Source organism: Stenella coeruleoalba, assembly GCF_951394435.1.
Source record: "Stenella coeruleoalba genome assembly, chromosome: X".
Lineage (NCBI taxonomy): Eukaryota > Metazoa > Chordata > Mammalia > Artiodactyla > Delphinidae > Stenella > Stenella coeruleoalba.
In genome coordinates this window covers 93,434,604-93,458,440 of record NC_137152.1, presented here as the reverse complement: position 1 = coordinate 93,458,440, position 23,837 = coordinate 93,434,604, and the positions used below count along the sequence as shown (strand labels likewise).

General features: G+C 35.7%; 1 protein-coding gene across 4 annotated transcripts in view; it reads left to right on the top strand.

Moving 5' to 3' along the window:
- LRCH2 (leucine rich repeats and calponin homology domain containing 2) overlaps window positions 1–23,837 on the top strand; it is a 102,963-nt gene that overhangs the window by 27,812 nt on the left and 51,314 nt on the right. For 3 of the 4 annotated variants that reach the window (XM_079909654.1, XM_079909657.1, XM_079909655.1), the window contains exons 2-10: window positions 5,210–5,354; window positions 8,729–8,855; window positions 12,599–12,704; window positions 12,788–12,924; window positions 17,937–18,070; window positions 22,133–22,220; window positions 22,522–22,633; window positions 22,838–22,935; window positions 23,029–23,087. In XM_079909654.1, coding sequence (XP_079765780.1) covers window positions 5,210–5,354; window positions 8,729–8,855; window positions 12,599–12,704; window positions 12,788–12,924; window positions 17,937–18,070; window positions 22,133–22,220; window positions 22,522–22,633; window positions 22,838–22,935; window positions 23,029–23,087 — 1,006 coding nt within the window. The remainder of the gene's footprint in view (window positions 1–5,209; window positions 5,355–8,728; window positions 8,856–12,598; window positions 12,705–12,787; window positions 12,925–17,936; window positions 18,071–22,132; window positions 22,221–22,521; window positions 22,634–22,837; window positions 22,936–23,028; window positions 23,088–23,837) is intronic. The other variant, XM_079909656.1, reaches the window with a different exon arrangement.

Sequence of the window (23,837 nt, the reverse complement as noted above, 5' to 3'; positions counted from 1 at the left end):
TTTGCTGCATCCCATAGGTTTTGGACTGTCGTGTTTTCATTGTCATTTGTCTCTAGATATTCTTTGATTTCCTCTTTGATTTCTTCAGTGATCTCTTGGGTATTTAGTAACGTATTGTTTAGCTTCCATGTGTTTGTGTTTTTTACATTTTTTTCCCATGTAATTGATTTCTAATCTCATAACATTGTGGTCAGAAAAGATGCTTGATATGATTTCAATTTTCTTAAATTTACTGAGGCTTGATTTGTGAACCAAGATGTGATCTATCCTGGAGAATGTTCTGTGTGCACTTCAGAAGAAAGTGTAATCTGCTGTTTTTGGATGGAATGTCCTATAAATATTAATTAAATCTATCTGGTCTATTGTGTCATTTAAAGCTCGTGTTTCCTTATTAATTTTCTGTTTGGATGATCTGTCCTTTGGTGTAAGTGAGGTGTTAAAGTCCCCCACTATTGTTGTGTTACCGTCGATTTCCTCTTTTATAGCTGTTAGCATTTGCCTTACGTATTGAGATGCTCCTTTTTTTTTTTTTTTTTTTTTTTTTTTTTTGTGGTACACGGACCTCTCACTGTTGTGGCCTCTACCGTTGTGGAGCACAGGCCCCGGACGCGCAGACTCTGGACGCACAGGTTCAGCGGCCATGGCTCACGGGCCCAGCTGCTCCGCGGCATGTGGGATCTTCATGGACTTGGGCACGAACCCATGTCCCCTGCATCGCCAGGCAGACTCTCAACCACTGCGCCACCAGGGAAGCCCTGAGATGCTCCTTTGTTGGGTGCATATATATTTATAATTGTTATATCTTCTTGGATTGATCCTTTGGTTGTTATATAGTGTCCTTCCTTGTCTCTTGTAACATTCTTTATTTGTAAGTCTATTTTATCTGATATGAGTATTGCTACTCCAGCATTCTTTTGATTTCCATTTGCATGGAATATCTTTTTCCATTCCCCTCACTTTCACTCTGTATGTGTCCTTATGTCTGAAGTGGGTCTCTTGTAGACAGCATATATATGGGTCTTGTTTTTGTATCCATTCAGCAAGCCTGTGTCTTTTGGTTGGAGCATTTAATCCATTCACGTTTAAAGTAATTATTGATATGTATGTTCCTATTACCATTTTCTTAATTGTTTTGGGTTTGTTTTTGTAGGTCCCTTTCTCCTCTTGTGTTTCCCACTTAGAGAAGTTCCTTTAGCATTTGTTGTAGAGCTGGTTTGGTGGTGTTGAATTCTCTTAGCTTTTGCTTATCTGGAAAGCTTTTGATTTCTCTATCGAATGTGAATGAGATCCTTGCTAGGTAGAGTAATCTTGGTTGTAGGTTCTTCCCTTTCATCACTTTAAGTATATCATGCCACTCCCTTCTGGCTTGTAGAGTTTCTGCTGAGAAATCAGCTGTTAACCTTATGGGAGTTCCCTTGTATGTTATTTGTCGTTTTTCCCTTGCTGCTTTCAATAATTTTTCTTTGTCTTTAATTTTTGCCAATTTGATTACTATGTGTCTCAGTGTGTTTCCCCTTGGGTTTATCCTGTACGGGTCTCTCTGCACTTCCTGGAATTAGGTGGCTATTTCCTTTCCCATGTTAGGGAAGTTGTCGAGTATAATCTCTTCAAATATTTTCTTGGGTCCTTTCTCTCTCTCTTCTCCTTTGGGACCCCTGTAGTGCAAATGTTGCTGCGTTTAATGTTGTCCCAGAGGTCTCTTAGGCTGTCTTCAGTTCTTTTCATTGTTTTTTCTTTATTCTGTTCCACAGCAGTGAATTCTACCATTGTGTCTTCTAGGTCACTTATCTGTTCTTCTGCCTCAGTTATTCTGCTGTTGATTCCTTCTAGTGTAGTTTTCATTTCAGTTATTTTATTGTTCATCTGTGTTTGTTTGTTCTTTAATTCTTGTAGGTCTTTGTTAAACATTTCTTGCATCTTCTCGATCTTTGCCTTCATTCTTTTTCCGAGGTCCTGGGTCATCTTCACTATCATTATTCTGAATTCTTTTTCTGGGAGGTTGCCTATCTCCACTTCATTTAGTTGTTTTTCTGGGATTTTATCTTGTTCCTTCATCTGGTACATAGCCCTCTGCCTTTTCATCTTGTCTGTCTTTCTGTGAATGTGGTTTTTGTTCCACAGGCTTCAGCATTGTAGCTATGTTGTAATTTAACTAAATAATCTTGCTTTTGGAGGGGAAAGAACATGAAGCCTCATACAATAATATATAAATTATTAAAATAATATCCTGATATTATTTAAATTATTAATACTGATATTTTGTCTTTTTCTCTGGTTACTTCTTTGAACACTGTCTTTATTGTGATTTTTGTGTTTTCTCTTGACTATTATTTTCAGTCTTCTCTGCTTGTTGTGTTTTTACTGCTCAACTTATAAGTCTTGGTCTTCTGGATGGCCCAGTCTTGAACTTCCTTTCTGACTCAGTACTCTGATTTTAGGTGATGTCTTCCATTTCTATGATTTTAGAGTACTAACCATATTCCCACAACTTTCAGTTTAATATATCCATCCCAGACCTCATGTCTGAGATCCAGAATGATCTGATTAACTGTCCATTTCACAGTCCCCTGTGGGATATCTTTCAGTTATCTCAGTTTGTACAAATATAAAATTGAACCCTTGATTCTAACCTCTGTTTCAAAAAACAAAACAAAACCCTACCAGCAAAAACAAGAACAAAAATCCTGTTCCACTTCTCACTCATCTATTAAGTAGCATCATTTAGTTGCCTAGGCCAGAATTCTGGGTGCCATCCTCGATTACTACCTCTTATTTATCCCACATAAACAATCACTTGCCCAATTCTTGGAAGTACTAATATCAAATATATTTCAAATTCTATCTACTTTTTTTAATCCCTATTCTTGGAGTCTCAATGCAAGCTACCATCATCTGTTTCTAGGGCCAGTGTATTATTTATGAGTACTTACTAGATATACAGAATAACAAACTGGGCATAATTTTGTTTTTAGTATTTCAAATTAACTGTAATCAGTAATTTTCAACTCCCAACTCCCAGGATTCTTTTGGTGTTTTTTTTTTTTTTTTTGGCTGTGTTTGGTCTTCATTGCTGCACATGGGCTTTCTCTCATTGCAGTGAGTGGGTGCTACTCTTTGTTGCAGTGCACGGGCTTATTGCGTTGGCTTCTCTTATTGTGGAGCACGGGCTCTAGGTGCGCGGGCTTCAGTAGTTGTGGTGCGTGGGCTTAGTAGTCGTGGCTTGTGGGCTCTAGAGCACAGGCTCAATAGTTGTGGCACACGGGCTTAGTTGCTCCACAGCATGTGGGATCTTCCCGGACCAGGGCTCGAACCTGTGCCCCCTGCATTGGCAGGCGGATTCTTAACCACTGCACCGCCAGGGAAGCCCAACTCCCAGGATTCTGAAGTTACAAGAATAAGAGGTAAAAGTCAACTGTAAAAGAAACATTCTAAACTAAAAAAAAAAAAAAAAAAAAGACTTAATTTTTCCCCCTAAATAGAATTGCACGATGCTTGGGTGCTCAGAGGAGGTGAGCCAGGAAAATGAAAGTTCAGAATTTGGTTTCTAATAATTCTGTCTATCCTTTTATTTAGTTATTCAGAATCTTATGGTGGGAGGAAGAAGAATCCAAATTAATCTTTATATTATATAATCATAACTAAAGTTTTCTTTCGCCAATTATGAAGTTTTGCATTAGGTGAGTGTGTGTGTATGCACACATACATAAAAACATATTAATACATGTATATTAATATTCTGAATAGGGAATTTATTATACTGCTAAATATGTAGGTCTCATCCCTCAGAGTGAGGAAGTTGAGTGTTGGTAGGAAGCTGTTCTTATGAGGGCATACCATATGCTAAGTGAGGTACAGTGGGCTAAAATACACTATAGATGTTCTTCTTGACAGAGGTGAATGATAGTCTTATGTTTTTAACCAAATAAGTATAATGAAGTTGTGTAAGCAAAGTATATTCCTACTGTAAGGTAGCTAATTTGATAGTTGTTCAGGCAGTGGTCCTCAACAGGGGTAGGAGGGTTTGTACTCCAGGGGACATTTTTTGGCTTTCATGACTAGAGGGTGTTACTAGCATCTAGTAGGTAGTTGTCAGGGGTGCTGCTAAATATCCTACCATGCCCAGGATAGCCTCTTACAACAAATAGTTATACAGCCCAAAAGGTCAATCGTACTTTGGTTGAGAAACGCTTTTAGGGTATTTTTTTTCAACCTGCCACATGATATCCTAAATATTTTTCAAATTTTCACTTAACAAATAAACTCTCAATAGAGGTATAATAGTTATAATAATTCCATGATTTTATTTTTATGAAAACTTAAATGCATAGAAGTATATTTGTGTGTACCTGGAATAATTTAGGAGAGGAAGGAATCAAGGGCGAACAAGTTTGTGGTTTGAGCAGCTCGTGAGCAGGATATTGGTGACATTATCTAAGATGAGAGAAAGAGATATGTGGAAGAAGATCTTCAGTTCCGATTTTACACTTGGAGAGTTTGAGGTGCCTGAGAGATATCCAGAGGAAGTCCTAAAGATTAGAACATAGGTGTTCAAACATATATTTAATTTGAAATTTGTCAATATATGAATACTAACCCCGGTTTTGGATAAAATCACCTAATAGAGTATATATCTTAAGGAAAGAGTACCTTATGTCACAGCCCTTAGGAACACTAATATTCACAGTATGGGTAGAGAAGAATCTAGCAAGAGACTAAGAAGTAGCCAGGGAGATAATAGGAAATGATCCAGAAATGTAGTCTTCCAAGCCAAGGGAAGAGAAATATTTCCAGATGGCTGACTGGTGGTTGATAATGGAGGCTGTTGGTGACCTTGGTGGGCATGAGAATGAATAGAAAGCAAATTACAGTGGGTTGAGAAGTCCATGGTAAATTAGACAGTTATGTTGTAGATTTATGTAAATTTGGCTATAAAGGAGGCAGAGGTGGATGGAGGCTCATGTGGGATCAGGGGAGGTTTTTTTCGTGTTTTTAAATATCAGAGAGAATTCCTCACTGATACTTCAAAAGATAATGTTTAAAGATAGTGAAGTATATAAAGTACGGTTTGTTAATGAACAGACTTTCCATGAGGTCAATATTTGAAATAGTTGCTTGGATTCTAAGTGATTCAGCAAGTGTGAAAATAGTTCTGTTAATTCCATAAATACAGGTGTATGTTTGACACTCAAACATTACTTTTATTTTTCAGATCTTTCAAGAAATCGTTTTACAGAAATTCCTTCTGATGTCTGGTTATTTGCACCTCTTGAAACGTTAAATTTATATCATAATTGCATCAAAACCATTCCTGAAGCCATTAAAAACCTACAGATGTTAACATACCTTAATATTAGGTAAGGAAACAATTTTGGGGGGGTAGATTTTGTTTTTTATTACAGTTCTGATTCTTTTTAGTTGAAAAGGAATGTATTTGGTTTGGCTATGTAGCCTATATCTCAGGAGTATCTTATTTATATTTTTTATATATCCACATTATAGGCTTTTGGTCTTGTTCTTGACAGCAGTGCTTCTCAAACTTTACTGTGCACAGGAATCAGATGCAGATTCTGATTCCATAGGTCTGCATTGGGGCCAGCATTTCTAACAGCTCCCTGGTAATGCCCATGCCTGCTGGTCCTTACATCACTTTGAGTACCAAGGCTTTAGATCAGAAATATTTTACTGAAATCATAGCACCACAACACAGATTTATTTATATGCATCCTCAGTTAAAGTGGAACATTATAAAGAAACAGTTCTTGATTTATATTTTTCACTCTCGTGACTTCTTGTTGCTACTTCAAGGATGGATAGATTGGCATGGGAGTGTTGGAAGGTTAGGAAGCGGGTAATTGATGTTAATAATAAGTGCTTACTGTGTGCCAAGCAGTGTTACAAATACTTTACCCATATTACCTCATCACATCTTCACAACAGCATTTTGAGATACGTGGTTAATTATCCCTGCACTGCAGATGAGGAAACTGAAGCACAGAGAGAGGTTAACTATTTGCCCAAAATTATATATATCGCAAGTGGTAGAGCCAAGATTCAAATCAAAGCAGCAGTATGGCTATAGAACTCTCATTCTTAGCTATTACCCTATATTTATAATAGAGTGAACATTGAATAAGTATAAGAAAAAATTGCCCTATCAAATGAGTGACATTGAATGGAAACTGGTATATTGTGACTTAACTTTAGAATCTTTTTCTTATTTTTCTTTTATGTTTCTAGTTATAAGGAATAATTTCTTCCCCCTTCCTTAACAAAGTTACTTGTCTAAATTCTCATATAGGGAAATAGTAAATATAATTAATATACATAAATAATAGCATTTCTTTCTCTCTGTGATACATTATTTATGTCTCCCCCAGTGGTGTAACCTGTCAGTACATACTATAACTGAATATAATACTTTAACTGAAACCATTTTACACCTTAAAATGTGTGAGAGGAATTTCCTTTCATAGAGGTTGGTCATTTGGGTTGTTCCTTTCTCTAATTGGGTACATAATCTCCTTGGCCTCGCTTGGGAAAGGTTTGAGGAAAGTGAGGTATTTTTAAGTTTTTTGTCTTTTTTTTATTTTGTTCTTTTATGGAAAAAGTGATTTGTCAAAATTGAATTGCATTTCTGTATTAACATGTATGGTAGATCTTAGAATAGTTCTGCTAAAACTTTCTGTGATTCTTTCCTGTTTTGATCTCTAAAAGTTGACTCCTGGTTTTTGTTTACAGTTGGAGAAATTTTTGGATACACTGTATTAAAATAACATTTGTTCTAGTGACTGACTTCCTTTGACTATCTCTAAAACGTGTGGCAAAAAAGTGAAGATTGATGACTTATTAGCTGTGTATAAAGAAATGGAAAGCTGACTGCTAACTCGATAAACCTGCTTCTTAAGGGAAGAAAAGAAGCCAATTTTTAAACTTTCTTGGTGTGAGGGAGATTAGAATGAGTTTGTATGTGCCATTCTTTTTCCTGTTTAGTTTTTATTTTGGTGAGAAGATCTTGAGAAACTTGTAAGATAATTTTTTAGCTCTTTCTTTCTTCCTGGATTCTACTCTCCTTTTCAGTGGAATCCTCAGGAAGATCCCTGTGTGCTCTAGACAGACCACTTTCCCAAGCATCCTACTTGATCCTTAAAGTGCAAGGGTTGTGACAAGCACCTGGCATATTTGACATTCCACCAGTCCGCTAGGATTGCTGGTCTTGGGGCATTATCCTTTTTTATTAAAGTCTGTGCCATGTGATTGAAGCTAGTCTAGTGTTTCTGGACATCTTCTGCGGGCATAAAATGAGGTGAAAGGTCTTGAAGTCCCCCCAATGGGGTAACATTGGGCTTTTGTTGCCTGCATGTTACACAAAATGCTAGGTACAAGTCTATAAATATCACTTTGAAAAGCAGGAAAAATAATAGCAAATTGCTAATGAATGCTTGGTAGTATGTAAATATAATGATGCACTTTATATATTTTGGTAGTAGCATTGTCTTAGTCTGTTCTCGTGGTGCTGTAACAGAATACCATAGACTGGGTGGCTTATAAACAACAGAAATTTATTTTTCACAGTTCTGGGGGCTGGGAAGTTCAAGTTCAAAGTGCCAGCAGATTCGTGTCTGGAGAAGACTTGCTTCCTGGTTCATATAGATGGCTGGCTTCTAGCTGAGTCCTCACATGGCGTAAAGAGCAAGGGAGCTCTCTGGGATCTCTTTTTAAGGCCACTGATCCACCTCCCTAAGGCCTCACCTCCAAATACCATCACATTGGGGATTAGGTTTCAACATTATAGTTTTGAATGGGGAGGACACAAACAGTCTACAGCAGGGATTGTTTGGGTCAGTCTGCATTGGCATGTAAATTTGACCAAAATTAGTTTGAGGGTAAGGGACCCAGAGCCAAATTGCCTGGATTTGAATCCTGACTCTTCCACTTACCAGCTCTGTGACTTTGAGCAGTTTACTTAATCTCTTTTAGACTTTTTCTTCATCTGTAAAATGGGCATCATGAAAGTGTCTATCTTCCTAAAGTAGGTTGTTTTGAGGGTTAGTCAAGTTAATTCATGTGAGGTGCTCTGAACATGGCCTGCCGCATAGTAAGCACTCAATAAATGTTAGTTGTCCTTATATTTAAATGTATGCACAGAGACAGGAATGTTGTATCAACTTTGAACTGAGATAAAGGTGCTAGTAGACTGTTCTACCATAAACCCATAACAAAAGCGAATGGGTTAGGGTTACTACATGTTTTTAAAGATATAATTCTATTCATTCTTTCATAAATTTGAACACAGCACATGCAAATTTATCCTTGGAGCCTTTCCCTAGGGGTGTAGAGGTATTGAATATAGTGAAATTATGCCAGAGAGCAAGGTTCTAGCAATTTCTAGCTCAGAAGAATAATTCTAGGTTTTGAGGGCTGGTGGTGTGTAGGACAATATCATAGGTAACAGCACAGGCTTTGCAGTCTGTTGTGCCTGGGCAAGTCACTTAAGCAATTTTAACCTTCATTTTTACTTGTATAATGGAGATAATAGTCTTGTGGGGTTACTATGAGGATTAAGTGAGATAGTGCATGTAAAGATTTTAGCCTGTTACAAAGTAAGCACTCATTAAATGATAGTTACTATTTAGTGAAAATTTACTTTTGAGGTGATCTGTTCTTTTTCAACATAACATGTCAAGTTTCAGACATATTTCTCATAATGAGACTTTCTTATTCTTTTCAGTCGAAATCTTTTATCAACATTGCCAAAATACCTATTTGATCTTCCCCTTAAAGTTTTGGTCCTCAGTAATAATAAACTGGTATCCATTCCAGAAGAAATCGGGAAGTTAAAAGATTTAATGGAATTGGTGAGTAAAATAGTTGCATCGATTGTATATAATATGCATAATACATACCTTTATATTTCTGAAGATTAATTCCTTTATGGAATTTCACTGTAATTAAAAAAAATAACTTGATATATGCCTAAGTTCACTTTAGTGAAATTTTGAGATACCATTGCTTATGTCTGATTTTAGCTCACAGCTACAATAAAAGCCTGGTTGTTCCTCAGTCCTAGTGAGGTTAGAAGGCTTGATTACAAGTCTTAAATGCTTTCAAACAAATAAGCATTTGTCTATCCATCTTGTGGACAGTAGAGGTCTTTAGACCAGGAAGAGATAAGGTGGGTTTTTTTTTTAAGGTTTTACAGGGCTTCTATGAAAGCGTCAGAGAGAGGAGAGTACAGTGCCTACAAACAGTAGAATTAATAAAATGACCTTCCTCTCCTATATCCTTGTGTGATTTTATGACACCAAGATAAATGGAACCAAGATAAATGGAAAGAGGACATTTATATAATTGATTATAGAAATTGATATAATTGATTATAGAAACATAGGAATAATTTAAAGTAATTACTTTGAACGTACCATTGTAGGTATTAAAGGACATTGAACTCTGAGAGAAACATAATCAAATCTTCAAAGCACTGAGCTGTTTTCACATTTTTCTGTTACTTCTACCTCATACAATATACCATGCTGTTTATTTTTATTTTCTGTTTGATCTTGAGTAATGCTTTCCCAATACATAGATTCTTTTAAAAAGTGTTCATAAATATGACTTTTTAATGTGTGGAGGGCCAAAAGTTTTCTTGAGGAATGTATATACAGTTTTATAATGGGAAATTAATGTGCAAATAGAATGTAAGGAAGAGAAATTTCAGGAATGTCTTTTCTTTTTTATTCATTAGAGAATACCTACGTGTGCAATTGTAATGCAAAGAAACTTCCTTGAACTTAGTCTTGTTATGTTGTAGAACCACAGAATTTTAATATTGTAAGAGATCTTATAAGTGATCAGATATAACCACTTCCTAACACAGGAATCCCTGACACATCTAGTTGTATATTTTCAATGGTGGACAAATCTTCGCGTGTGTGTATCTGAGGCAGCCCTAATTCTCTTTTGCAGAACTTTGTTATCTTTCTTACTTTGAATTAAGATACATGCCCCATCACTTTTATCCATTGGTCCTGGGACTACCATGTGAAGAAGTATATAGATAATGACAACTTTTCTTCCCTTCGGATATTTGTAATCTGTTGTATGTCTGCTCTCCATTTTACCAAACTCTAAGACCTGTTTTTCTGTAGCTTAAACATCTTTATTTTATTCCTTTTCATATTTTCTATATTTCTATTTTTTATTACTTTTTATCTTTAGCTATGTCTATACTGGTAATGCTCCCTTTTATTAAGGTCTCTTTTAATGTTACACTCACAAATGAACAGAAGATGTGATCTAACTTGTGGTCTAACAAATTCATATTACAAGGGACCCATTACTTTCTTTGCCCTGCACACTGTTAACGTTTTTAAAGATTTTATATATATATTCTACTTTAAGATTCTGTGGCTCTGTAATTTCTTTTTCATTCAGTTTTTGGCCCTATGTTCTAAATTGTATTACATGAGATAGTTTTTGGATAAATGAAATTTCAAAAATATTTAGGATTTTTAGATTTAGTGTAGTATTTTTATTTAAATAGAATGTGAAAAAATATTAACCATTATTTTAGTAGGCACTATAAAATTATTGTGCTTTAAACTCTCAAAATTAGTAATGGTGGGTAGGTTGCATTAGGCTGGCTAATTGACAGTTTTAAATCACACAGTGAATTTGTGGGTATTACCTGTCATTGGAATGTTTTCCCAGGACACTATTCCATAAGAGTGTGGTAGCCAGCTATAGTGAAGTTCTGTCATTAGATCTAGGAAATACTCTCAGGCCTTCAATCCCCAGCAGAGTATTTTGTAGAGTACCCATTGGTGAGTGGGTCAGTATCCTGTGCCTGGGTTTATTTCTTCTGGGAAGTGGCAGCTACCTATCAAATTCTTATGGATTTTTTTGTATGGAAATCTTCAGTATTAGGCACCTTCGGGAGGAAGCCATAGTATTTGCTTTAATGGGCATTTTCCCAAAATTTTATTATCCATCATTTGGACAATAGCCTATCTTCAACACAACAGCTAAGGTGATCCTGTCAAAACATAAGTGAGATCATGTCATACCTCTGTTTAAAAGTTTCTGGTACCTGCCCATGTCTCTGAGTAAAAGCCGAAGTCTTACCCCTCCCTCCATCCTAGCTTTCCCCTTGCCCACTTCCCTCTAGCTACATGGGATTCCTTGCTGTTCTTAGTACATGTCACACATGCTTTGCCTAAGAGCCTTTACATTTATTGTTCCTTCTGTCTGGAATATTCCTTTCTTATGTATTGGCATGGCTCATACTCTCACCTCTGATAATGTTGCTCAAATATCAGCTTCTTTATGAAACAGTCTAAATTGCTAATATCCCTCCCCACTATTACTAGTACTGCCATTTTCCTTTACCCTGCTCTGTTTTTTTCTTCCATAGCACTTATCACCTTCTAGCATATTGTATAATCTACTCCCCTTGTTAGAATGCAAGTTCCATAAGGAGCTGTGAAGGCAGGAATTTTTGTTTGTTTTATTCATTGATGTGTCCCCAGCACCTACAACAGTGCCTAACAAATAGTTTGTATTTGATAAATATTTGTTGTTGAATGAAGATGCCTTAGATATAGTTGGAAAGAATTATGTAGGATACATTTTTTAAATCATCTGTGGGTTAGATGATTAGATATTATTTAATATTCTTTATCTTCTTTTGAATTTACCCTCCTGCCTTTTTTACTTTTGATAAAACAATATATGTATGTGCCACTCCTCTCCCTCCAAGCTAATGTCAGTTCCAGAAAGTTGGAAATTGGGGGCAGTTGCAGTACAACATGAATTTCATTTGCAGTGTGTCTGGAATGACTGCTGCCTGAGATCTTGTTGCAGATTTTTCTTCCCTTTTTTTTGATGTGATAGTAAGAAAGGGGAGGGAGAGGGACCACAAGTAAATAATTTAAGCTGTGCCTTTATCCTCATATTATGGAAAGGTGGTATTGTTTACTTTTAAATTGGGGTTTGCATTTTAACCTAACCCTGAGATATTTCTGATTAGATCTCCTAGAATGCCTTCTGGTTATGACGTGAGCCACAAAATTTTGAGCTTGTAATCCCTCATGTTTTGTATCCCTTTGAGAAATAGGTTTAGTTAAATCGATTCTGACCATGGTCTTTGGTTCTTCAGCTCACATCTGTAAATCCTTGACTTTCTCAGCTTCTGCCCAACCAAGTATCTCAAAACAACTACTATAATTGACAAATTATCACAATGATTGATAGTTGTCTTTCATTTTTACCTATGAATGAAGAGCACCTGGATCATCCTTACTTCTGTTTTTAGTTGGTAAGAGTGGTCTTTAGTTGAGATTTTCAAAAGGCTGACTTATGTACTACTTATGTAGTACTAAGTTGTAACCTTACATTTTTGCACAGAAAAATGTATGTTAACTGTGCTGAGTTGATTTCTCGATGTAATATAAATGGAAATCTGCCTGATAATCAATGTTTAGAGAAATGACATTAGAGGTGACTTTTACTAGCTATTAGCCATGTACTTTAATTTAAAAGTTGAAATACATCTCTATTTCTCTGTTAGTTTGTTATAATTTTATTTTCTTGTTTTCCTTAGGATATTAGCTGCAATGAGATTCAGGTTCTTCCCCAACAAATGGGAAAATTACAATCACTTAGAGAGCTAAATATAAGAAGAAATAATCTTCATGTATTGCCAGATGGTAAGATGCTCACTGTTCTTACTCACGTGAATAAGAGAGTACCTATGTAGAATTTAATTTAATTATTTTTTATTCCTGAACAGAATTAGGAGATCTTCCCTTAGTCAAGCTGGATTTCTCTTGTAATAAAGTGACCGAAATTCCAGTTTGTTACAGGAAGCTGCATCATTTACAAGTAATAATTTTGGATAACAATCCATTGCAAGTACCACCAGCGCAGGTTTGTAATTTTAAACAATGATACTTGTTTCTTCTATTTTTATTAAGAATTATATCTGTTACTGGTAAATCAAAAAGCATCAGAATTAAGAGTCAATTTGTTTTTGAGGTATTGTCTCAAAGAGTTTTTCTGAGAAGTGACTTTTTCACTTTGGCAGGAGGTTTAGCGTACTTTCTAGAGATTAGGATTTGGATCACCCAGATATCAACTTTCTGCTTGTGAACTGATAATTCTGGTTGTCTATGTTATTTTAAAAGGATAGACTATGGAGTCTCTACCTCTGTCCTACTCAGGTATATATCTACTTGAGATTTGTTGTGTGATTGATTGGAATACATTTTTAGCACTGATAGGTGGAATCATAACAGAAAGAAAAATATACAAGTGGAAAAGTTTTAATTCATACTTTTAGTTTGAGAATTAAATCCACATGGAATCCACTAAAATGATAGCATAGGAATCCACTAAGCTGTAAACCCACGAGGACAAAGAACGAGACAGAAGAGGACAGCAGGGGAGAGATGGCAACAGAATGTTGGAAAATGGAAAATAAGTGAAATAGTGGTAACTAGGATCTCTACTTACACGGCACAAGAGTATCTGGCTGAGGAGGCACATGGTAGTGAAATGCCAGCCTGCACTCTATTTCTAACCTACATGCCCTGGCACTGGGTTTGTATACATCCAGAAGACAGGTTGCCTTTTTCTTCCTACAAAGGTGCATTCCACTCATTGCAAAGGAGGTGCCTTTTTAGGCTGGCTGGGGTCCTGGTAGTAGCTGCCCTAGCAGGACGGGGAAAGCTGAAACTGTGTCTGCTGTGGGAGAAGGCAACAAGAAGCAAGTTGATTTTACTGTGTTAAACCTGGGAATGGCTTGACTGTTTCTTTTGTGATTATTGAAGGAATCATGTAACTACAAATATAGGTATGAAAGACTGAAAACATGAAGGGCTGTAGAATATCTAAGGCTTTGATATCCAGTAAACTTTCTGAATGATTGGAGTGTTCTATAACATGTGATGTCTAATACCATAGCCACCTGCTATTGAGTACTTGAAATATGGCTAGTGCGACTAAGGAACCAAATTTTCAATTTAATTTCATTTTGATTAATTGAAAGTTAAATAGGTTTACATGACTAGTGGTTAACATATTTGATACTACAGGTCTAGGTTGACACTCTGATTCTTGTCCTTAGCTCCACAGCTACATGACTTCCCCTCCCTTGCCTTAGCAGAAGCCTAGGGTTTACTCTGAGGAGTAGGTGGATTCTCTCAGATTCTCCTCCTCAGCTCAGCAGCCAAATGAGTATAGTTCCTTGCCTCAATATAAGCCTGGAGTTTACTCTTTAGAGCAGCACTGTCTATTAGAACTTTCTGTGATGATGGAAATGTTCTAAACCTGCAGTGTGGTAGCCACAAGTGGCTAATGAGCACTTGAGAGTACATAGTGTGACTGAAGAATTACATTTTTAGTTTTATTTAGATTAAATTTAAATTTAAATAGCCACATGTGGCTAGTGACTACTGTATTGGACAGCACAGCTATAGAGAGACTCAACCAGAGTCAGGGGCTCCAGGTACAGCTGTGGGTAGGGGTGAGACCCCATACTGGAAACAGTGAATGCTTACATACTGAATGCTGGGACTCTCCAGTAGATGTCTCTTGCTTGGCTCCCAGAATACTTGCAGCCTCTCTTATATATCTCAGGCAGAGTTGGTGGATTTCTCTCTTGGTAAACTGACTGAACTAGGAGAAAAGACCTATAGATATACTGATCGTTGGCAGGCCCCTGAAGAAGTGTGCAGTCACTGTCTGAAATCTAGACAGTGAGGCTCACCGTTGACAAACTTCTCCCTCATACATAGAGCTTCCATTTGACTTCTTATTGTTTCACTTTGAAAATGAACAGACAGCAATGGATCACTAGATATTGCAGAAATAATTTCTAACATGAAAGACCAAAAACACTGAAAGGCTTCCATTGAAACAAAATGGGTCACATTCATAGCGGTGGTAATCAGAATGACTTCTCAGCAGCAGCATGGGAAGCTAGAAGATGTTAGAATGATGCCTTCAAAGACTGAGGAAATATCTCCAACTTTATAAAGTCAAACTATCAGTTAAATGTAAGATAGAAAAAAGTTTCAAACATGAAAGATCTCAGAAATTTTAGCTCTCCTGCACCCTTTACTAGGAAGCTAGCAGAGGATATACTATATCAAAATGAGGGAGTAAATTAAGAAAGAATTCATGTCCAAGATAAACAGGTATGCATAGACCTAGAGAGCAACAAGTCAGTTTGGAATAGGGGGGTTGTCTCCAAAAAGAAAATAGAAAAAGAAGAAAGAAATTGATACCTGACTTGATGTGTTTGTCAATATGGAGCGATGTTTTACAGTTCTGTCAGAGTCAGGAATGAATTAGTAATAGGCATACAGAAAATTATGCAGAGGAAAAAAATGGGACAAGTAGTCATTTTAGGGAAAAAAAAACTTACAGGAGAAAGGAAGTGTAATCTAACTAACCTGTGTAGCTCATCTGTGAATATTTTCTTGGTCATAATATTGTACATACTGGATTTTGATTTAATGAAAAATTGTGACATAGTTATAATAATAGCAGAGATTTATATGGCACTTACCATGCTCCAGGCACTGTTGAAAATGCTTTACATGCATTAATTCATTTCTTATAGCAACCCTATAAAACAGGTACTGTCATTATACCTCATTTTATATAGGAGGAAACAGAGGCATAGATGTTTAGTGACTTGTCCAAGGTCACACGGCTAGCATATGGTGGAGCCTGGTTTCAGACCAAGGTAGTCTGACTCCAGAATCCATGCTCTAACCACTATGTTATGCTTCTGAAGAGGGAGGAAGTATGTTTATATGAGTTGGTAGGGATTGGGGATGGGAGGAAGGTGGTTTGATGATATGTGATAGTGGTGGTGATCTTGTGGAGACAGCAGTGAGCGATGGCTTGAGGTGAGATCTTAATTCCCTGCCCAGGAATTGAACCTGGGTAGACTGGGTGAAAACCAGGAATCCTAGCCACTAGACCACCAGGGGCTAGAGGCTAGAAACAAAGTTTCCCTGGCTCTTGCCACGTTTGAAAGCAAGAATGTTTCAAGGAGGCAAAAACTGTAAAAACAGGTACAAAGTTTAGAGACACAGCACAAGTGGGAGAGCACACAGAGAAACTAAGACAGAAGCAAAGCTGAGATACACACCTGGAGAGAAAGGGTGTGGGCGTCCTCCTTAATGAGCAGGAGGGCACCAGAGAGGTGATTCAAATCACTTATATAGGGCAGTTCTTCCGGGTTCCTCTGGCCAATCATCTCACTTTGCCTGGCTCTGAGTCCATATTTGGTTTAACTCAGGGTCCTCTCCTGTGTGCGCATGCCTCTTTCAGCCAGATGGATTCCAGTGCAAGGATTTCTGGGAAGTTAACCAAACATATTATGGTCTGGCGCCCCCTCCCTTCTCTGACCTCTGAGGAACCTTTCTGCGCATGTGTAGTTGGGGAGGTCTCCTTGACCTCAAGAATGAGAAATACATGGTCTCTTTATCTTTCATCCAAGCAGGACTCAGCTCCTCCTTGCTCCTGCCATTATCTTTATCTTGGAATATCTGTCCACAGGGGACAGGTTCCAGCTGCTCAGCCAGGAGCCCATCTATCTCATGCCTCAGTGGTAGTGGTAACATAAGGAATCTAAGTCCTCATCTTCCTTAGTAAGACCTCAATAAATAAAATATATAATTGAAAAATAAAAAAATAGCATTAGACCCATGTTATTTATAAATATGAAGGTAAAAAGCAGAAACCAACTGAAAGAGTTGAATGTGAGGACTGGGTCTTAGAGATTGAAAGGGGTGGAATGGGGGATTAAGTTTTTGTTATCAGTTTTGTAATTCACTTTGATTTTTAAAACTATGTACATGAATTATTATGATATAAATTAAATTTACAAAAGAAAGTAATTTGCCATCATTTAATTTGGAAATAGATAATTTTTAAAAATAATTTGGACAGATAATAGGATACATTTTAATTGGTAATGTATTTATATTCTAATAGCTCAGATGTTTTAAATTTTCCTCTTAAATGAAGTTTTTCAGTGGTCAGGTCAGATCTGGTATCTATTAGGTTTATCCTTTCTACGTGGAATGATAATTACATTCTAATGTACTTTTCTTACTGTTTTCTTTGTTCATTGTTTTGTGTGTTGCTAGGTTATGTGTGCCCATAAAACAAAACATTTTTTATTCTAATTTTTGAGAAATATTTATTCGATAACACTTATGGTGACTGTAGTTAACCTTTGTAAAGCTGACTTACTGTTTCCCTACTGTGCATTGTCTATCTTTTTTATATAGAATATTTTCTTTCACATAGTATTTTTCCCTTCATTATTCCTTTTCTTTATCACCAATGAAAATAACTTTTCAGGATATTGTCTTAGTTGAATTGGCCATTTAAAGCTTTATTTTATTCTAACTGGCCTACCGTCACACCTTTCAACAAATTCATTTTTCCTATATTTACATTCTTTTGATTAGCTTTCTTCCAGTGTTTAGCCCAAATGACTTAGTGATTCTGATGAGATTACTTTAAAGAATTACATGGATTATTATTTTCTGTTCTCACCACTACAATGAATATATTTCTTTTCATTTTTTCGAATAAAGGCAACTTTCATGAATTATAAATTTTATATTGTTTAGTGGTTTGTACATTGTGCTTTTAACAAAAAACCCAGTGAAATACAGAAAAATTAACTTATTTTTTCTAATAAGAACAGAGACCGCAATAGAATTTTAGTTGGTATCAGTGTTGTCAGATTTTTTTCACCTAGTGTCAGAAGTACAAATTATTTAAATATGCAAAGTATCTCTCATGATTGTTATGTCTCCGAATAATTTGAGATTATTAAAATTTATCAATAAATTGGTAGATGACATTTATATTTGGACCTATATAATTAAATCTTTGTTATTTACTGACAGATATGTTTAAAAGGTAAAGTACACATATTTAAATACTTAAATATCCAAGCATGTTGCAGAATGGATAAGAAACCAGATTCTCTGGATCTTCCATCATTGAGTAAAAGAATGCCCTCCCAACCTCTCACAGACAGGTAATGTAATATTCTGACAGTCTCATTTCATGATGATTGTGTCTTCTTTCTATATAAAAGATATTTATTAATCTCAGGTATACTGAATATACTTAGACTGATTGGCCCAGTGTTAAATAATTGGCTGAAGTGAAATATCACCATCATAGAATGAACTTTTGGTATACTAGAATACATTTGGAATTTTCTCAAAAATTTATTATTAAAGCTTTTAGTAGTAAAATGTAAAGATTTGACATTATAGTACAGAAACACTAATTTCTCAGCACTTGACAACTGTTAATTTACTCCTGTGATCACTCTGTTGTACGTTTCAAATAACAAGTAGAATTTGACTTTGAACTGAGGTTAGTGGAAGAGCAAGACATTTCGGGATACCTTTCACCTTCATATTCTTTATGTCTGGATCAAAGTTGAGTTACCATTGATGTTCTCTATGATATTGGTGTTTTTCTACTCATGAGATTTTGAAATGTTAGATTTGATATTTTGTTTTTAATTCATCCTTTCGAGATGTAGATTGGTCTGAACAATTTTATGAAAACATAATTCCGTCTAGTAGCATGGAAAATAATTTGGAGTTGGATGAGAGTATACTGTTGTTAACAGTGCAAGTTCTTGAATTCACAAATAGGACTTTTTCTTGAATATTTTTGTTGCCTCAGTAGAATTAAATATCAGAACATTAAATTTAGTTCCCAAAGATTATTTTGTTTAATATTATAAAAGATAGTAGACCAAACAATTCTATAAAAATTAGAATTAATTCATATACTAATCTCTATTAGTATGCTTTATATTTATTTAAAAATTACTTTAGTAACAGCATTCATTGTATTAGTCATTTATTTATTTTAAAAATATCAGTTGGGGCTTCCCTGGTGGTGCAGTGGTTGAGAGTCCGCCTGCCGATGCAGGGGACACGGGTTCATGCCCCGGTCCGGGAAGATCCCACATGCCGCGGAGCGGCTGGGCCCGTGAGCCATAGCCGCTTGAGCCTGCGTGTCCGGAGCCTGTGCTCTGCAACGGGAGAGGCCATAACAGTGAGAAGCCCGCGTACTGCAAAAATAAATAAATAAATAAATAAATAAATAAATAAATAAATAAAATCAGTTGAATGCCTACCGGCAGGTTCAGGGTATGTTTTATTTAATTATATACACATTGGCCTTGGCTCTCATGAAGCTCACATTCTAGTGGAGGATGTCAGTCAGTAAATAAAGCAAGAACACACACACACACACACATATAATTTCAAATTGTGGTGACTGCTTTGAAAGAAAGGAACAGGTTTCAGGAGTGTGGTCAGGGAATGTCTCTGAGAAGGTGAGGTTTTAAGTCAAGACGTGGAAGGAGAAAAGCAAGCTAGCTGTGGCAAGAGTGGGGGGAAGAGCATTTCAGGCAGAAATAATGCCATGTGCAAAGGCGTTAAGTTAGGAAGAAACTTGCTGTGTTAAAAAGCTGAAAGGAGGCCAGCATTGTGGTACAAGTTGATTTTGGAGAGGTAGTCAGGGCTGAAGTCATGTGGGGGCTTTGGAGGCTGTGGTAAGGAGTTTGAATTTTATTTAAAGTACAGTGGGAAGTCATTGGACAGTTATAAACAGGAGAATAACATGATCTGAATTATGTTAAAAAAAACTATTTTGGCTCTTACAGAGAGAATACATTGGAAGTATACAAGAGTAGAAGTACAGGGACTAGTTAGGTTGTTGTGGTACTGCCAAGAGATCAAGGGGTCTTGAATAGGGTTATTGCAGTAGAGATTAAAAGGAGTGGACAGAATTGAGATATATTTTGGAGATGTTCTCTAGCAGTGCCGTCCAATAGAAAGGCAATGTGAGCCACGTAAGTAATTTTAAATTTTCTTGTAGCCCACTTAAAAGTAATAAGCAGGTGAAATTAATTTTAATAATGTATGTTACTTAACCCAATATATCATGTCATTTCAACTTATAATTAAATGTAAAAAATTAGTAAGTTATTTCACATTCTTTTTCTTCCTTTTAAATCTTTGAAATCTAGTATGTATTTTACATTTATAGCATGTCTCAATTTGGACTAGTCACATTTCAGATGCTCAATAGCCATATATGACTGGTGGCTACTGTATTGGACAGTGCAGGTCAATAGAGTTTATTTATGAGTTGGCTTTTGAGTGTGCTTATCTCTCACTCACAGTTCTCGTACTTTGAGTTTCACACTCATGTTCTTGGCTATATGGTTCTTACTACTTTCTGTGCCTTGACTATTTTGTAAACTCTTTATTTTACATAGGCATTACAGTAGCTATACTTATCATCAGCTTTTGGAGTCAGACATAATATGCCTGTGAAGCTCTTCTCCGACCCTTAATAACTGTATGTCCTTGTGTCATGATATCTCTGGTTCTCAGCTTTATTATATATGAAAAGGGAAATAACCATATGGATGCTGTCAGGATTAAATGAAATAATGTATATAGAGTACTTAACACAATGTCTTATCCATAATAATTCCTCAACAAATAGCTTATTATTATCATTATCGTCTATTACGAATACACCAATGTATTTTAGTATAGTACATGGATGCATTATTGTGCAGTGCAGTCAGATGGATTTCAGTTCTAATCATGGTTTAACCTCTCTCTTAATTCCTCTGTGGGCTGTGTAAATTATTTAATCTCTCTGAGCCTGTTTCTTTATTTAAAATGTTAGCAATACACACTTCATAAGCTTGTTGTGAGAATTAAATGTGTGCTTGGCAACTAGTTCAATGAATAATATTCAGTAAATGTCATAATTTTTCCCCTTGGGAAGTTAACTTTTATAAGCTGTATTATCTTCATTTGTAAAAAGAAATAATGCGTAAATTGTATAATGTAAGGATTATAAATAAAATATGATGTGTACCTGGCATAGTATCTAACACAATGTAGACGCTCAACAAATGCTAGCAATTGTTGCCTCTTTTCATCCTTCAAGATTCATCTCAAATGCCACTTTCTTGGATGAGGCCTTTCCTAACCTTACCAAGGAGAATTAGTTAATCTCTCTTTTCTCACAGCACTTTATATTTACCTTTGTCATATTCTTCAAAACATATAAACATACTCCCTTCCCCTCTGGGCTGAGAGCCCTTTGAAGCCAAACATTTTAAAATTCATCTCATCTCAGGTGTTCAGCATAGTGCCTTGACACTTGGTAATTGCTTCCCTAAGTTTGTTGATATACTTTTGAAAAGTATAAAATCAGTATTTGGGGAGGGAGTATAGCATAGTGATTAAGATTAGGGACTTTAGTGTTAGATAATCTTGGGAACAAATTTAGACTGCCATTTGCAAGTTGCGTGTCATTGGGCAATTTTTTCAACCCCTCCTGGCCTCACTTTCCTCTTCCATGAAATGAAAAAGCACCACTAACCTGCTAGAGTTTTCACAAGGAATGTATAAGGTATTACCTTTAAAGCACCTAGCCCAATTCTTGGCACATAATCAGTGGTCACTGTAGAGTGTATAGTAAATTTGCAAATTAAAGTGAAAAATATTTTGCAACCTGGGTGGCATACTGTAATTCAGAAATTTGCAAGGACAGCTCTATCCTCACACCAAAACAATTGCTTATTCAATGAGTCACAGACTTTTTTTTGCCTTTTTTCTCTTTTCTTAATTACTAAATGGGCCTTATTTACAAATCTAAAATATATTTTTAAAGATAATGAAGAAAAAACTATGAATTAAAGTTAAAAAACATTTCAGCATTCTGTGGTGAAATTTGTCAAACTGATAAAAATAGGTCTTTATCAAGATGATTTTCTAGCAGGGCTGTCTGCTTTTCTGAATCTCTCAGGAGAAATAATAAGCTATTGTTAAGTTTTTACAACAGAGCACATGAAAGAAAAATATTACATGAGGGACATGAATAAAGTGTTTTGTATGATCTGATATTTTTCTCCTCATGTCTTTAAGGATCCTACATATCAAAAATGTGTAAGACTGTATTATCTAGGGAGATTTTAGGTCAATTATGTATTATCTATTTAAGAAGAAAACCCTAACTGCCCTTAGAATTTGTATTTCCATAGTATGGAAGATTTTTATCCAAATAAAAATCATGGCCCTGACTCTGGAATTGGAAGTGATAACGGAGAGAAACGATTGTCTACAACGGAAGTGAGTCTTCTCTATTGCTGAACTGTTTTATTTTAAAATTTTATTAGAGCTTTGAAATAGACACTTGCACACACTTGATTTCTTTTGCTTAAAAATATGATCATCATGCATTTTATGACTTCAAATGAAAAAAAGACATGCACATTTTAAAAAGCAGAACAGTAAACCTCATATTAATTTTTGGTTTGAAAACTGGAGATTTAAATCAGATGTTCTATACTTAAGATGTGATATTAAAGCAACTTAATCCTTATCATATGTTTAAAACGCCTCATTTTTACTTTTTGCTTATTCTGTTCAGCCATCAGATGACGACACAATCAGCCTTCATTCTCAAGTCTCGGAATCAAATAGAGAGCAGACATCAAGAAATGACAGTCACTCAGTAGGAAGTAAACCTGATTCTCAGAAAGGTAATTCATATGGTGTCTGCTATTTTTATATCATGTACATAGGTCTTATTAAAAATGAATATTTTATTTAAAATGGCCTTTAAAAAATTATAGTATCTTTGGCCAACTCTTTTATTGGGAAAATATACTTTTTTCTAAGCACTGCAGTGTCAGAGAATACTGTTTACTATTCATATTTTCTAATAAATATTAATCTATACTTAGACCAGGAGGTGTATGATTTTACTGACCCCAACACAGATGATGTAGCAGTTCCTGAACAGGGAGATGCACCTATTGGATCATTTGTCACTTTCCTTAAGGTAAAGAAAACTTTGAACAAGTATTAATAACATGTTCTCCTTAATCTCACAAAAGTGAACAATACATTTTAAAATAACTTTCTTTTATATAAGGGAAAAGAAAAAGGCCCTGAAAAATCTCAGAAAAATGAAGAATTGGGAGATGAAAAAAGGTAAGCACACACTAATTCTCAAATTGAAATGTTACTTACTAATACTTGAAATATTCTTTAGATATTTCTACTTGAACGAATATTTTTTTTGTTCATTTACCTGTTAAGTTCAGATAGTTAATTTGTGAATATTTCATCTGTCTGCATTCCTCAATTAAACTGAAAATTATACTGAACATATTAAGTTGAGTGTAGTATATACTCTGTTTTCCCCTATAAGTGTAATTATAATATCACCCATTATTATTACTGAAGAATACTGTACCTTCCCATACATTGCCTCATTTGAGCTATCTAACAACTCTTTAAAACAGATGGTATTGGCATAATTTAACCAATAAGGATACTGAGGCTTGGAGTTTCAAATGTCTGGAACTCAGGTGTTCTGACTCTTGGTCTAATACACTTTCTGTTTCATCAGACTGGTTATGGTAATTTTAAGGGTATTTACTTCTCTATTTTATTAAAATAATTGTACTTTGGATCTTTTCTGTATCATTTATCTTATGAAATGATGGAATATGACCTACCACATTTTTCAGTCACTCCTTCAAGTTACTTCATAGCTGCAGGAAGGAAGGAGCATTTGTTGAATACCTACCATATACCAGGATCTGTGCTATGTGCTTTGCCATGTTTCTTAATCTTCACTAAATCCTGTGGGATCGATATTGTCCACATTTTTACAGATGAGGAAGGTGAAGCTCGGAGACTGAAGTTTCTTGTCTAGAACTACTTAGCTAGTGTCCA